The sequence below is a fragment of the Lucilia sericata genome, unplaced genomic scaffold, assembly GCF_015586225.1.
Source record: "Lucilia sericata isolate MDLA Ls3-8-SP2 unplaced genomic scaffold, ASM1558622v1 Contig000606F_arrow, whole genome shotgun sequence".
Classification (NCBI taxonomy): domain Eukaryota; kingdom Metazoa; phylum Arthropoda; class Insecta; order Diptera; family Calliphoridae; genus Lucilia; species Lucilia sericata.
The window spans coordinates 66,200-80,265 of record NW_023994613.1 but is presented as its reverse complement, the minus strand read 5'-3'; the positions used below and the strand labels follow the sequence as shown (position 1 = coordinate 80,265).

Here is a 14,066-nt window from a genome sequence, read left to right as displayed (position 1 = left end):
AAGATTATTTTAGTTTTATTTTAATTAATTAAGCAGAATTCTTCTTTTGAATGCTATAGCAAATACATATTTAAATACAATTTTAATTTAAACAGCATTCATTCTTTTAGGATTTACAACAAAGAGTTGCAAATACATTTTTTAATTAAAGAGGAAGAAATCTTTACACAACAAATCCTATTGAAATTAACAAAATAATACCACACATTGTTTAAATTATATTGAATTTATTTTTTTTATTTCGAATTAATGCAGAATAATAGCATTAAAAACTGTCAATAAAATAAATTAACAATAAAGTTCAAAAAAAAATGTTAAGCTTATAAATACTAAATTTTGTTGCAAAAACAGAAAAATTTGTGTGTAGAAAACAGAAACAAAACAAGATTTAATTAAAAACGCAAAAACTAAAGACAAAGAGATAAAGAAGAGAGTGTTGGAGAGTATTTAATAAAGCTTTAAAATGAGATGATCAAACATGAATGTAATAAAAATGCTCGCTAATTTAGGCTTTAAGCGAAGTAACCGGATTGTGATATTTACAGGTAAAACTTTTAATTGGTCAGATTCTATCAAATAAAGCAGTCGTTGTAAAGAGTGGAAATAAAACTATTTCAAAAGTCCCTCATTGGAGTTATGACAGTATATAAGCAAATGAACATTGTATAAGCAAATTGACTAACAAATCGCCTACCTTAAAATATCTGTTGCACTGTGTAACCTATATACTTGTCAAACAACCTTTTCCGAAAATTCTCATATTTCACAAATCAAACAAATCTGGTAACTTTACACAGAAAAAACCTACAACAGATTTACTAAACATCTGTTATTTAAACCATTTAGAAAAATCTTAACAACAGTCTTGTATAAACAACGAAATCAAGAGGTTGTGTGTACCGCTTCAAGAAAACAACACAAACAACAAAGACACCAGCTAAAAGTGCGTCTGTCATATTTACGCCGCATTTAAATAATAAACTCGTATCAAACAAAATAATCAAAAAGCAGCTATAAAAACACATCTATACATTGTTTCGGCTTAAAATTTTAAAAACTATCAAAGATCAACGTTTAAGTTCATGTTGTTTTAAATCAAGATAACAACACACATGCATACTAAGTGAAGAAACAACAACAAAAGAATATTAAATAAATCCAAAAAAAAAATGTTTAATAATATAGAAAATTTAAGACAATTTTTGAAAAATGTTAAATGTTTAACATGTTTGTGTTTAATTGCATGCATAAATTTAAACAATATTTATGATGTTAATGCACAAAGTAAGTAAATTTAAGAAGGGAACTTTTAGAATTTATATATGTATATACACTCCGCATTGTATTAATAATTCTGTGGATTAATAAAACTAGCAGAGTTTAAATATTAGTAAATGCTTTTATATTTTTATTTTTGACTTTGCAATAGATATGCATTTACCTCATATTTAAAAAAATGCATATTTAAAAAATGGTTCTGTTCAAAATATTTCTAGTATTTTTGCTAAAAATATTTACCAATACAAACTATTGCATATTACAGCTTACAGACAAATATAAAATGTTTTCACTTACAATATATTACGCAGCAACTCGCTAACATATTTATAATACCCACATATATTTCATATGGCTTGCCTATAATATTAAAATATTTTCCTACACAAATTATTCGCAGTCAACAATATTGAAGCCATGCAAGCAGTAGTATACGAACATGAAATGTACGCAAGCAGAGCATATATGTGCCGACGAAAACACGAAACAAAACGATAGTCGCGACTATCAGGTTACAATATTTTTACTATCAAACTTAAATATTATTTACTATAGGAAATGACTTATGGTCTAAAATTTAACATTTCATGTTGAACTTGAAAAATTATAAAATGTGAAAAATGTATGCAAGATATAACCAAATTTTATTTAGAAAATAATTGAAAACGTTTATATATATGTATGTTTTATGTATATTATGGGAAAAATGTATGCATGAAATAACCAAATTTTAATTAGAAAATTTTTGAATTGAATTATTGAATGTATGTATTTATTAAATTTATGTTTAATTTTTATGTGGAGTATTAAAATGTATGTATTTGTATTGATTGTAATATAATTAGAAAAAAATTATATAAATACTTAGAGGATCATATGAATGTAAAAATATATTCAAATATGTATATATGTAAAAAATTGTTTTTACAGGATATATTTAAATATGTATATTGTTTGTAACAGGATGATATGAAATAAATTCAATATAAAGCAAGAAACACTAACAATAAGTTTGTAAACAGGTAGTAATGCATTAGTAGTGTCTATGAAATGATCAATAATGAAGGAAATTATAGGTATTTTAGAAATTTGTAACAGGATGGCAAAAAATTAAGAGGGGACATAAAAACATAAAAAGCTGTTTTTGTAATTTTACATTGTGAAAGGTTAAAACAACAAAAAAGTATGAGTGTATTACATACATATACAAGTATGTTTTTCATATGCATGTGTCACATTTCTATAAATTATTATTACATACACTCAATTATCTTACAATAATGAATGAACAGGCGCGAAGAAAAATATGTATAGGTGTTAATAAATTTGCATATGCCATTGCCAACCTTTTGAATTTGAATGAGAGAGACTAAATAATAATGATATTTCTTTCCTCTTCTCCCCATCAAAAATTCAAGTAAAGCAAAAAAAAAAGGATCTTGCGTAAACCATCGTTAAGGAATGTGCGTAAAATGATAAAGTAGGAAACAGATGTTCTACTACAGGTCATTTTTATGACGAATGTATTTTTGCATCACACGTACATATCTTCTTCCCTCCACCAATTCAAAGGTAAAGCAAAAAATTACCTATCGTAATGTATGTATGTATGTATGTATGTATGTATGTATGTATGTATGTATGTATGTATGTATGTATGTATGTATGTATGTATGTATGTATGTATGTATGTATGTATGTATGTATGTATGTATGTATGTATGTATGTATGTATGTATGTATGTATGTATGTATGTATGTATGTATGTATGTATGTATGTATGTATGTATGTATGTATGTATGTATGTATGTATGTATGTATGTATGTATGTATGTATGTAAATGTATGACACTCATACATTTTTGTTGTTTTAACTTTTCACAATGTAAAATTACAAAAACAACTTTTTATGTTTTTATGTCCCCTCTTAATTTTTTGCCATCCTGTTACAAATTTCTAAAATACCTATAATTTCCTTCATTATTGATCATTTCATAGACACTACTAATGCATTACTACCTGTTTACAAACTTATTGTTAGTGTTTCTTGCTTTATATTGAATTTATTTCATATCATCCTGTTACAAACAATATACATATTTAAATATATCCTGTAAAAACAATTTTTTACATATATACATATTTGAATATATTTTTACATTCATATGATCCTCTAAGTATTTATATAATTTTTTTCTAATTATATTACAATCAATACAAATACATACATTTTAATACTCCACATAAAAATTAAACATAAATTTAATAAATACATACATTCAATAATTCAATTCAAAAATTTTCTAATTAAAATTTGGTTATTTCATGCATACATTTTTCCCATAATATACATAAAACATACATATATATAAACGTTTTCAATTATTTTCTAAATAAAATTTGGTTATATCTTGCATACATTTTTCACATTTTATAATTTTTCAAGTTCAACATGAAATGTTAAATTTTAGACCATAAGTCATTTCCTATAGTAAATAATATTTAAGTTTGATAGTAAAAATATTGTAACCTGATAGTCGCGACTATCGTTTTGTTTCGTGTTTTCGTCGGCACATATGTGCTCTGCTTGCGTACATTTCATGTTCGTATACTACTGCTTGCATGGCTTCAATATTGTTGACTGCGAATAATTTGTGTAGGAAAATATTTTAATATTATAGGCAAGCCATATGAAATATATGTGGGTATTATAAATATGTTAGCGAGTTGCTGCGTAATATATTGTAAGTGAAAACATTTTATATTTGTCTGTAAGCTGTAATATGCAATAGTTTGTATGGGTAAATATTTTTAGCAAAAATACTAGAAATATTTCGAATGGGAACAATTAAATATATTATATTCATAAAATATATTAATATTTTAATATTACATACGTATGCATAGGAGAAAATATGCATTTTGGTTACTAATATATTAGTAATTTTAATCACTGAAAACTAGTTAATAATTCACACGCAAGTATCGTGTTAAGCTACTACCCAGCAAGCTTTGTAACTTAAAAATCACTTTTATATATATATATATATATATATATATATATATATATATAGTTAGTTAGTTAGTTAGTTAGTTAGTTAGTTAGTTAGTTAGTTAGTTAGTTAGTTAGTTAGTTTAGTTAGTTAGTTAGTTAGTTAGTTAGTTAGTTAGTTAGTTAGTTAGTTAGTTAGTTAGTTAGTTAGTTAGTTAGTTAGTTAGTTAGTTAGTTAGTTAGTTAGTTAGTTAGTTAGTTAGTTAGTTAGTTAGTTAGTAGTTAGTTAGTTAGTTAGTTAGTTAGTTAGTTAGTTAGTTAGTTAGTTAGTTAGTTAGTTAGTTAGTTAGTTAGTTAGTTAGTTAGTTAGTTAGTTAGTTAGTTAGTTAGTTAGTTAGTTAGTTAGTTAGTTAGTTAGTTAGTTAGTTAGTTAGTTAGTTAGTTAGTTAGTTAGTTAGTTAGTTAGTTAGTTAGTTAGTTAGTTAGTTAGTTAGTTAGTTAGTTAGTTAGTGGTAGCAAAGTTTTTACACACATACGGACGAAATGGTGAACAGAAATCCTTAAGTATCGATTTACGAAATTACTTCGAGACGAGCGATATACAACTTAAAAAGGTTTGAGCCGCTTACGTTACATTTATAGACATACGAATAGGATACTTACTTATTACTTTTGCATAATCAAACTTTTTAATAGTTTTTGCAATCAATTAATTTTTTTTTTAATTTAACTTGTTTTTGTTTCTATAAATACTTAAGAAGAAACTAATTGCGAATGTCCAAAAAAAAAAACGTTTTACCTATAAAATCAGGTTTTGCATCCAATATCTGGGGGAATAACAGTCAAAACACTTAAAACGTGTAGTTTAGTTAATAGCCAACCACAGTGAGTCATTTTTCAAAGCATCGTTGGCTAGTGTAAATTATTAATTTAAATACAATAAACCAGCAAAAAACAGAAAAAGTAAACAAACTACAACAATTCAAAAAGTAAGCGTGTGTTAACCGGCTTTTGATGTTTTTTGTTTTTTTTTTATTCTACACCTATTCTCCGATGTGATTTGGTATTCCCATAATTAGTGTTGCTAAAAAAAGTCATAATTAATTGCTACAATTTCAGAAATACTTGATTTTAATACTGTTTTATTAAAATTTTATGTACGTCTTTACAGTTCAATGAATTTTGTTTTAATTATCTTTTCAGCCATAAGATCATCAGATTTATATTTATATTGAAAGTATCAAATTCTTGATTATAGATAATTACACTTTATTAACGTTTGTATTTTATTTATTTAAAATAATAATTTATAAATTGCAAAAAATAATATTAACAATAAACTTAAAATTTAAATTTCAAGTGAATCTTTATAATTTGCTTGAACCCATTCAAAATATTTATTTAAATTTAGGATTTTCCAAATATTGCCTTTCTATTTGTATTACAAAATATATAAATATCATTATCTAAAATCATTAAAAATTTTATAAATTACATTACCTCTAAATTAACCTAAATTTTTGCATTAGTTACTATGTACATTTCTATGTCACTCAACATTAAAATTCCCCACTATTTGGGGATTTACAATGGTGTGTTTACACACAAATAGTTCAATTACGAATTTTAGTTCCTTTTACAACTAGAAGAGTGCAATTACAAAAATTATACAATTTTGAATTGTTTCTATAAGCAAATATATATTGTCATTAAATTAAATAGATTTTAATAATTTAAGTAAATTTTGTGTTAAACACAATTTATTTAAATTTAATTGACATAAATTACATGTAAAAATTATTATAAAATGATGTTGCAAAATTTTATTAAATGTGAAAAAACAACAATATTGCATTTCAAATACATATTTAAGGTGAATTTTGTGTAAGCAAAATAAATTAAATTTTTTTTTGAGAATTTCAGTAATTATGGAATTTTTTCTTTATGCCGCTAAAAGTACCAAATGAACGTTTTTGAATATATTAAGAAATGTCCGTCCTTTATACAGTGGTTTAGAATGATGGGAAGTCCACATGGGAAATTTTAGGCCTTTGCAGTTGGTTGCAAATATTTAGATGTATTGAAGGTGTCTCATCTGATAGCACCTGTAGTTTGATTACAAGATTTACATCGACAGACAGATAGACAGACAGACAGACCGACAGACAGACAGACAGACAGGATGGACATGGTTTAATCGGCTCAGAAAATGATTCTGAGCCAACTGATATACTAAGTAGGTATAGGGCCATGAATTATATTCGTTACAAACATCAGCACAAATCCAATATACCCTCCCCACTAAAGTGGTCGAAGGTGTCCTACTTTGAGCTCCCATAGCGTCTCCCTTGGAGCAATTGTTGGATCCATGTTAAGAGCTTATTATCCTTGCTTATGTCCATTACATATTTATTCCGATCAAACCAGCCATTTGGAAATGCCACATTTATTTCCGAAAATTCAAATCTGCTCCCACTGTAATGTGGTTCAATTTTCTAAATTGCATGATTTTACATACGGGGGATTTTTCGGAAGAGGACTTTTAAAGGAAATTAGAAAATAAATGACTAACAATTGCCAGTTTTTCGGAAAAGGTATTTTGGGCTTATGCCGATATTTCTGTCCACCTTTTTGACTTTCATAAACAAACTATAGGACGCCATTTTAAATATAATTCGATAAAAATTTATACAAATATGAAACCTATTGATTCTGGTTGAAACTTCAAAATTCACAATTTTTTTTAAATATTTCTATAAATTATTTATATAAATTATTTAATTTTTTTTTATTTTTACATAGGTAGCTGCTCAAATCCCAACCGTAAATCTGGTTTATGTGTTTCGATCTACCAGTGCAACAGTCTATTGAGTGTAATACAAAAATTCCCCATCTCACCGCAAGAGTTGCAATTTTTACGTGAATCTCAATGTACAGATGGTCACGGCAATCCACCATATGTCTGCTGTACAGCAGATAAAAACTATTCTCAACCACCAACTACTACGGCTACCATAGTGGAGCAAACAACACCAACTGTGGCAGTAACAAAAAATGCCTCACCAAGTAATGGTATGGGTAATGTATTGCCAGAACCACCACGTTGTGGTCCAGATCCTTTGGATGGTAAAATTTACAATGGCATTGACACTGCCATAGATCAATATCCTTGGATGGTTTTGTTGGAATACAGAAATTCAAGTAAGTTTTGTTTTATAACAAGTTCGTTATCTGTTGATTGTTTTTATACCCTCCACCACCATCAGTGGTGATAGAGGGTATATATAACTTTGTCATTCCGTGTGTAACACCAAGAAATATTCATCTGAGACCCAACAAAGTATATATTCTGGGTCCTTATCAAATTCTGAGTCGATTTAGCTATGTCCGTCTGTCCGTCTGTCTGTGTAAAACACGCTCACGATAAAACGAAGCAATAGAGCTTAACCAAATTCACCCAAAATGTTCTTCATTTTCCTAAGTTGTTTGGTATTGCAAATGGGCAAAATCGGTTCACACCGGGAAAAGTTATGAATCAAAATTTAAAAAAAAACTCGGAAAAAAATAAGCATTTTTTACACATTCTGATGTAGTTTTCTCGAAAACTATGCAAGATAATTCCATGAAAATCACCATACATTCGTTTCTGCACAAGATCTTGATCCCTGCTGAAAATTGCCAGAATCGGTCCACAATTTCATATACCTCCCATACAAAAGTACATATTCCCGGAAAATGGGTTTTTTGTTAATAACTTCCGCCACAATGTCGATATCTTCACAAAATTTTACAAATTAAAATCTTATGTCAATGGAATTCTTTCAAAAGAAAAATTTTTTGGATCGGCCCATAATTGAACATAGCTCCCATACAAGGTCCCCTCCCGAAAATCACTTAAACGCGCATAACTCATTACAAAATTAAGATATCCAAGTAAAATTTGGTGTAAGTATTGCCCATATGCATAGAAATATTACTGTGAATTTTTTTTCCGATCGGTCCATAATTGGTCATAGCTCCCATACAAGGTCCCCTCCCGAAAATCACTTAAACGCGCTTAACTCATAACTAAATTAAGATATCCATATAAAATTTGGTACAAATATTACTCATATGGACAGAATTTTTGTTGTGAAAGTTTTTTCCGATCGGTCCATAATTGATCATAGCTCCCATACAAGGTCCCCTCCCGAAAATCACTTAAACGCGCATAACTCATTACTAAATTAAGATATCCAAATAAAATTTGGTACAAGTATTGACCATATGCATAGAAATATTACTGTGAAATTTTTTTTAGATCGGTCCATAATTGGTCATAGCTCCCATACAATGTCCCCTCCCGAAAATCACTTAAACGCGCTTAACTCATAACTAAATTAAGATATCCATATAAAATTTGGTACAAATATTACTGATATGCACAAATTTTGTTGTGAAATTTTTTTCCGATCGGTCCCCTCCCGAAAATCAGTTAAACGCGCATAACTCATTACTAAATTCAGATATCCATATCAATATAAAATTTGGCACAAGTATTACTCATATGCACAGAAATATTACTGTGAAAATTTTTTTCGATCGGTCCATAATTGGTCATAGCTCCCATACAAGGTCCCCTCCCGAAAATCACTTAAACGCGCCATAATTGATCATAGCTCCCATACAAGGTCCCCTCCCGAAAATCACTTAAACGCGCATAACTCATTACTAAATTAAGATATCCAAATAAAATTTGGTACAAGTATTGACCATATGCATAGAAATATTACTGTGAAATTTTTTTTCGATCGGTCCATAATTGGTCATAGCTCCCATACAAGGTCCCCTCCCGAAAATCACTTAAACGCGCTTAACTCATAACTAAATTAAGATGTCCATATAAAATTTGGTACAAATATTACCCATATGCACGGAAATATTGTTGTGAAATTTTTTTCCGATCGGTCCATAATTGATCAAAGCTCCCATACAAGGTCCCCTCCCGAAAATCACTTAAACGCGCATAACTCATTACTAAATTAAGATATCTAAATAAAATTTGGTGTAAGTATTGCCCATATGCATAGAAATATTACTGTGAAATTTTTTTCCGATCGGTCCATAATTGGTCATAGCTCCCATACAATGTCCCCTCCCGAAAATCACTTAAACGCGCTTAACTCATAACTAAATTAAGATATCCATATAAAATTTGGTACAAATATTACTCATATGCACAAATTTTGTTGTGAAATTTTTTTCCGATCGGTCCCCTCCCGAAAATCAGTTAAACGCGCATAACTCATTACTAAATTCAGATATCCATATCAATATAAAATTTGGCACAAGTATTACTCATATGCACAGAAATATTACTGTGAAAATTTTTTTCGATCGGTCCATAATTGGTCATAGCTCCCATACAAGGTCCCCTCCCGAAAATCACTTAAACGCGCATAACTCATTACGTAATTAAGATACCCATATGGTACAAATATTACTCATATGCACAGAAATATTACAGATAATTTTTTTCCGATCGGTCCATAACTCGTCATAGCTCCCATACAAGGTCCCCTCCCGAAAATCACTTAAACGCACATAACTCATTACTAAATTAAGATATCCATATAAAGTTTGGCAAAAATATTGCTCATATACAGAGAAATATTACTGTGAAATTGTTTTCCTATCGATCCATAATTGATCATAGCTCCCATACAAGGTCCCTTTCAGAAAAACACTTAAAGGCACATAACTCATTACCAAATAATGATATAAATAAATACTATTTTTGTTCATAAATACTATTTTGTAATGCAAAAAGCACTTAATGCTATTTCAAAAAATTTTCACGATCGGTCTATGTTTGGTCATATCTCTTATACTAGGTCCTGCCCCTAAAAGCGCTTTAACCGTATTTAACTATTTGCATTATCAATTTGTGTAGAACAAAATTATATATATGTATGTATTTTTAAAATCCTTAAATCTTTCACACACATGCATACATGCAAATACGAGATATCGCTAAAGCACATATTAGGGCGCTATTTAAAATTTAAATGAAAGTGGCGTTTCTAATGTTCAATAAATCTTGGAATTGTAGTAGATTTAGGCTGTTTAAATCTTGGGATTTTTCTATTTAAGACATGAGAAAACTTATTTCTACAAATATTTTAATAATTAGAAATGTATTAATACAAAAGTTGCTGGTGGAGGGTATTTAAGATTCGGCTCAGCCGAATATAGCACTCTAACTTGTTTTTAACAATTTTGTTTTAATTGTTGTATAGAAGATGGTCAACCGGTTTTAAATTGTGGTGGCAGTTTAATAAATCAACGTTATGTTTTAACCGCAGCCCATTGTGTTAAGGGTGAAATTGAAACAGCAGTTGGTCCTCTGTAAGTAAATTTTGGGAGAAGTTAATGAAAATAATAATACCATACTTTTACCTTTTTTCTTTACATTTACCTTAGCACTCGCATACGTTTGGGTGAATATGACATCAGCTCTGAAATTGATTGTATTGGCTCTGATTGCAATAACAAAGTTCTTGAATTGGGTTTCGAAGAAATTATACCTCATCCACAGTATGATGATAAAAACTCTAATCGTTATCATGATATTGCTCTTATACGTTTAGATCAAGATGTGGAATATAATGATTTCATACGTCCTGTATGCCTGCCTGTGGCAGCTACCAAACAGGATATCAATACAGGAGCTTTATTAACAGTGGCCGGTTGGGGTAGAACTTTATTGGGTAATTATAATAAATTTATTACCAAGAAATTATAAAATTTAAAAATTTTCCCCTTCTTTTAAGCCCGCCAATCGAATGTTAAAAAACAACTAGATATACCGGTTAACGATCATAATGCTTGTGTTCAAAAGTTTGCCACTAGAAAAATTAATATTGGTCCCACACAATTGTGTGCTGGTGGTGAGTTTGCCAAAGATAGTTGTGATGGTGATTCTGGTGGTCCTTTGATGCGTAAGGCATTTATGAAACGTTGGTATTTAGAGGGTATTGTTTCGTTTGGCAATCGTTGTGGTCTTGAAGGTTGGCCTGGTGTTTATACTCGTGTTTCAGAGTACACTGACTGGATACAAAGTAGTTTAAAACCTTAAAAATTTATTATACCAAGACAATACTATAAATGGAATTGGCAACGATATATTTTTTTAAGTTAAATTTACATTAAATCTTTGTATTTGTAATTAAATTCGAAATTGTTAGTTTTTATTAATTAAACAATTTTTGCTTTATAAAAATCCAGTATATTTATGGTCTCAAAAAGTTTTTTTTTATCAAAGAGTTTATTGGAGAAATACAGTTCTATCACTCATATTACTATGAGTGATTACATACAATCAACAATTGCTATAGCTTTACAATCAAACCTTAATTTCATAAGTTGATAGTTCTTCTTTTATGAAATAACTACGTAAGTGTCATATCAAACACCCCTATATATATAATATAAAAACTACTTTGAAAACAGTATGAAATAATGCTCACCTGTTGCGCACTGTCGATGGTGACTCCCAACTCTATGTATACATACATTCAATCTACCACACATTTACCGTAGCAGTCATCAGCTATAGTTTTCTTCTTTCATAAGCTATTTATAACTATTCAAACATAAATGATGGTTTATTTTAAAAAGAAGTGAAAAAAATCTGCACTAAAAAACTATGTGCAAAACTTTGCACATAAATTACAAAGCATTGAATGAAGAAAAAAATATAAAAATTATAGTTAAAAGAGTGTGGTGTTGTTTTTTTAAAAGTATATGCAAATTTTTAGTATCAGCACATAATTTATCATAAATTTCACATACACATGATGTACTTTTGTAAAGTTGCCCCCTACACAGGTGAATGCAATAAATTTGTTGATGTAAGAAAATCAAATATGAATTTTCCAAATGATAACTAAAAAATTATTAAATTATAACCAAAGGTTCAATACAATTGAAAAGTAATTACAAATGTTAGCTTCCATGAAGAATAAACTCAATTTCATTTTTATACACTAATAGTATTAAAGCAAGTTACTGGCTACATTTCTGTCTAGTAATAGAGCCCATTATATGCTCTATTTCTGTCTAGTAATAGAGCCAGTTATTGGCTCTATTTCTATCTAGCAATAGAGCCAGTTACTGGCCGCTTTTCTATCTAGCAATACAGCCAGTTCTGTCTAGTAATAGAGCCAGTTACTGGCTCTAGTCCTGTCTAGTAATAGAGCCAGTTACTGGCTCTAGTCCTGTCTAGTAATGGAGCCAGTTACTGGCTCCAGTTCTGTCTAGTAATAGAGCCAGTTACTGGCTTTAGTTCCGTCTAGTAATAGAGCCAGTTAATGGCTCTAGTTTTGTCTAGTAATAGAGCCAGTTACTGACTCTATTACTGTCCAGTAATAGAGCCAGTTACTGGGTCTATTCCTGTCTAGTAATAGAGCCACTTACTGGCTCTATTTCTGTCTAGTAATAGAGACAGTTACTGGCTCTAGTTCTGTCTAGTAATAGAGACAGTTACTGGCTCTAGTTCTGTCTAGTAATATAGCCAGTTACTGGCTATATTTCTGTCTAGTAATAGAGCCAGTTACTGGCTCTAGTTTTATCTAGTAATAGCGCCAGTTATTGGCTCTAGTTCTGTCTAGTAATAGAGCCAGTTACTGCTCTATTGCTGTCTAGTAATAGAGCCAGTTACTGCTCTATTGCTGTCTAGTAATATAGCCAGTTACTGGTTCTAGTTTTGTCTAGTAATAGCGCCAGTTACTGGCTCTAGTTCTGTCTAGTAATAGAGCATGTTACTGGCTCTATTTCTGTCTAGTAGTAGAGCCAGTTACTGGCTCTATTTCTGTCTAGTAATACAGCCAGTTACTGGCTCTAATTCTGTCTAGTAATAGAGCCAGTTACTGGCTCTAATTCTGTCTAGTAATAGAGCCAGTTACTGGCTCTATTTGTTTCTAGTAATAGAGCTAGTTACTTAAACAGATAAAGTTGCTGAATCTAGTTCTGCTCATAAAAAGACCTAATTTAGGGCTCTTGCAGAGTTATTATGTGTCGTTAATATTGTCATTTAATTTGTTTTGCAAAAAATTCCCCACAAAAGTTTATTCTTTACTTTAAGTTTTTCTGTATAAATAAATTATTTTTGCTATTTACTTTTTTGCTATATCATCACATCAAATAAATTTGCAAAATTTCATCGCATTAGGCAAATTAACTACACATATAGTTTTAAGCACATTGTTAAAATACAACTTTTGTTTTTCTGATATTTTAAGTGGCGCACTTCTTAAATGTTACGATGCTCTATATGTAAATCAGCTTATTTTGCACCACAATCCAGCGAAAAATTCCTTCAAAACATTAGTTCAAGCACAGCAAAACTAAGGAGCTGAAAACATGCATTATCAATTTGCGTAACAAGTATTGCAAGGATATTATCCAAACATGTGGCACGAGTTGCTGACTGTTTTGACGAATGATACTTATTTAAAATGTGGTACTGCAAAAAAAGTTTGTATCTGTAGATAACCACTGCTTGTGTTAAAATTTTTTACAGCTATATGACAAAATTAAAAATAATGGAAAAAGGCAAAAGTTTTGAAAACTTCAATGTCAACATGTGCAAGCATGTAGTTATTTAATTTTACCACAAATTTGCAACGTCAAATGTGTGAGATGTGAAAAAATATTAAAATTACTTAACTACATTAATCTGGTGTAGAAAAACTCTATTTGACAAATGAAAATTGAACAATATCTAACGAGCATTAATGAAAAACTGAAAGAAT

At 29.5% G+C, this 14,066-nt stretch overlaps 1 protein-coding gene across 1 annotated transcript; it reads left to right on the top strand.

Annotated features, from left to right (window-relative positions):
• The first annotated feature begins 843 nt into the window (after positions 1 to 843).
• Positions 844 to 11,540, top strand: LOC119606610 (serine protease 7). The gene is made up of 5 exons (XM_037960176.1): positions 844 to 1,284; positions 7,075 to 7,473; positions 10,551 to 10,659; positions 10,735 to 11,021; positions 11,085 to 11,540. Exons 1-5 carry the CDS (start codon positions 1,170 to 1,172, stop codon positions 11,387 to 11,389), a joined length of 1,215 nt encoding a protein of 404 aa, XP_037816104.1. The 5' UTR covers positions 844 to 1,169; the 3' UTR covers positions 11,390 to 11,540.
• The last annotated feature ends 2,526 nt before the right edge of the window (positions 11,541 to 14,066 follow it).

Excerpts from the sequence above, each read along its gene's own strand:
- LOC119606610 (XM_037960176.1), top strand. The coding sequence starts at position 1,170 with ATGTTTAATAATATAGAAAATTTAAGACAATTTTTGAAAAATGTTAAA. Across the intron at positions 1,285-7,074 it reads TTATGATGTTAATGCACAAA|GTAGCTGCTCAAATCCCAAC; the intron begins GTAAGTAAATTT and ends ATTTTTACATAG. Across the intron at positions 7,474-10,550 it reads GTTGGAATACAGAAATTCAA|AAGATGGTCAACCGGTTTTA; the intron begins GTAAGTTTTGTT and ends ATTGTTGTATAG.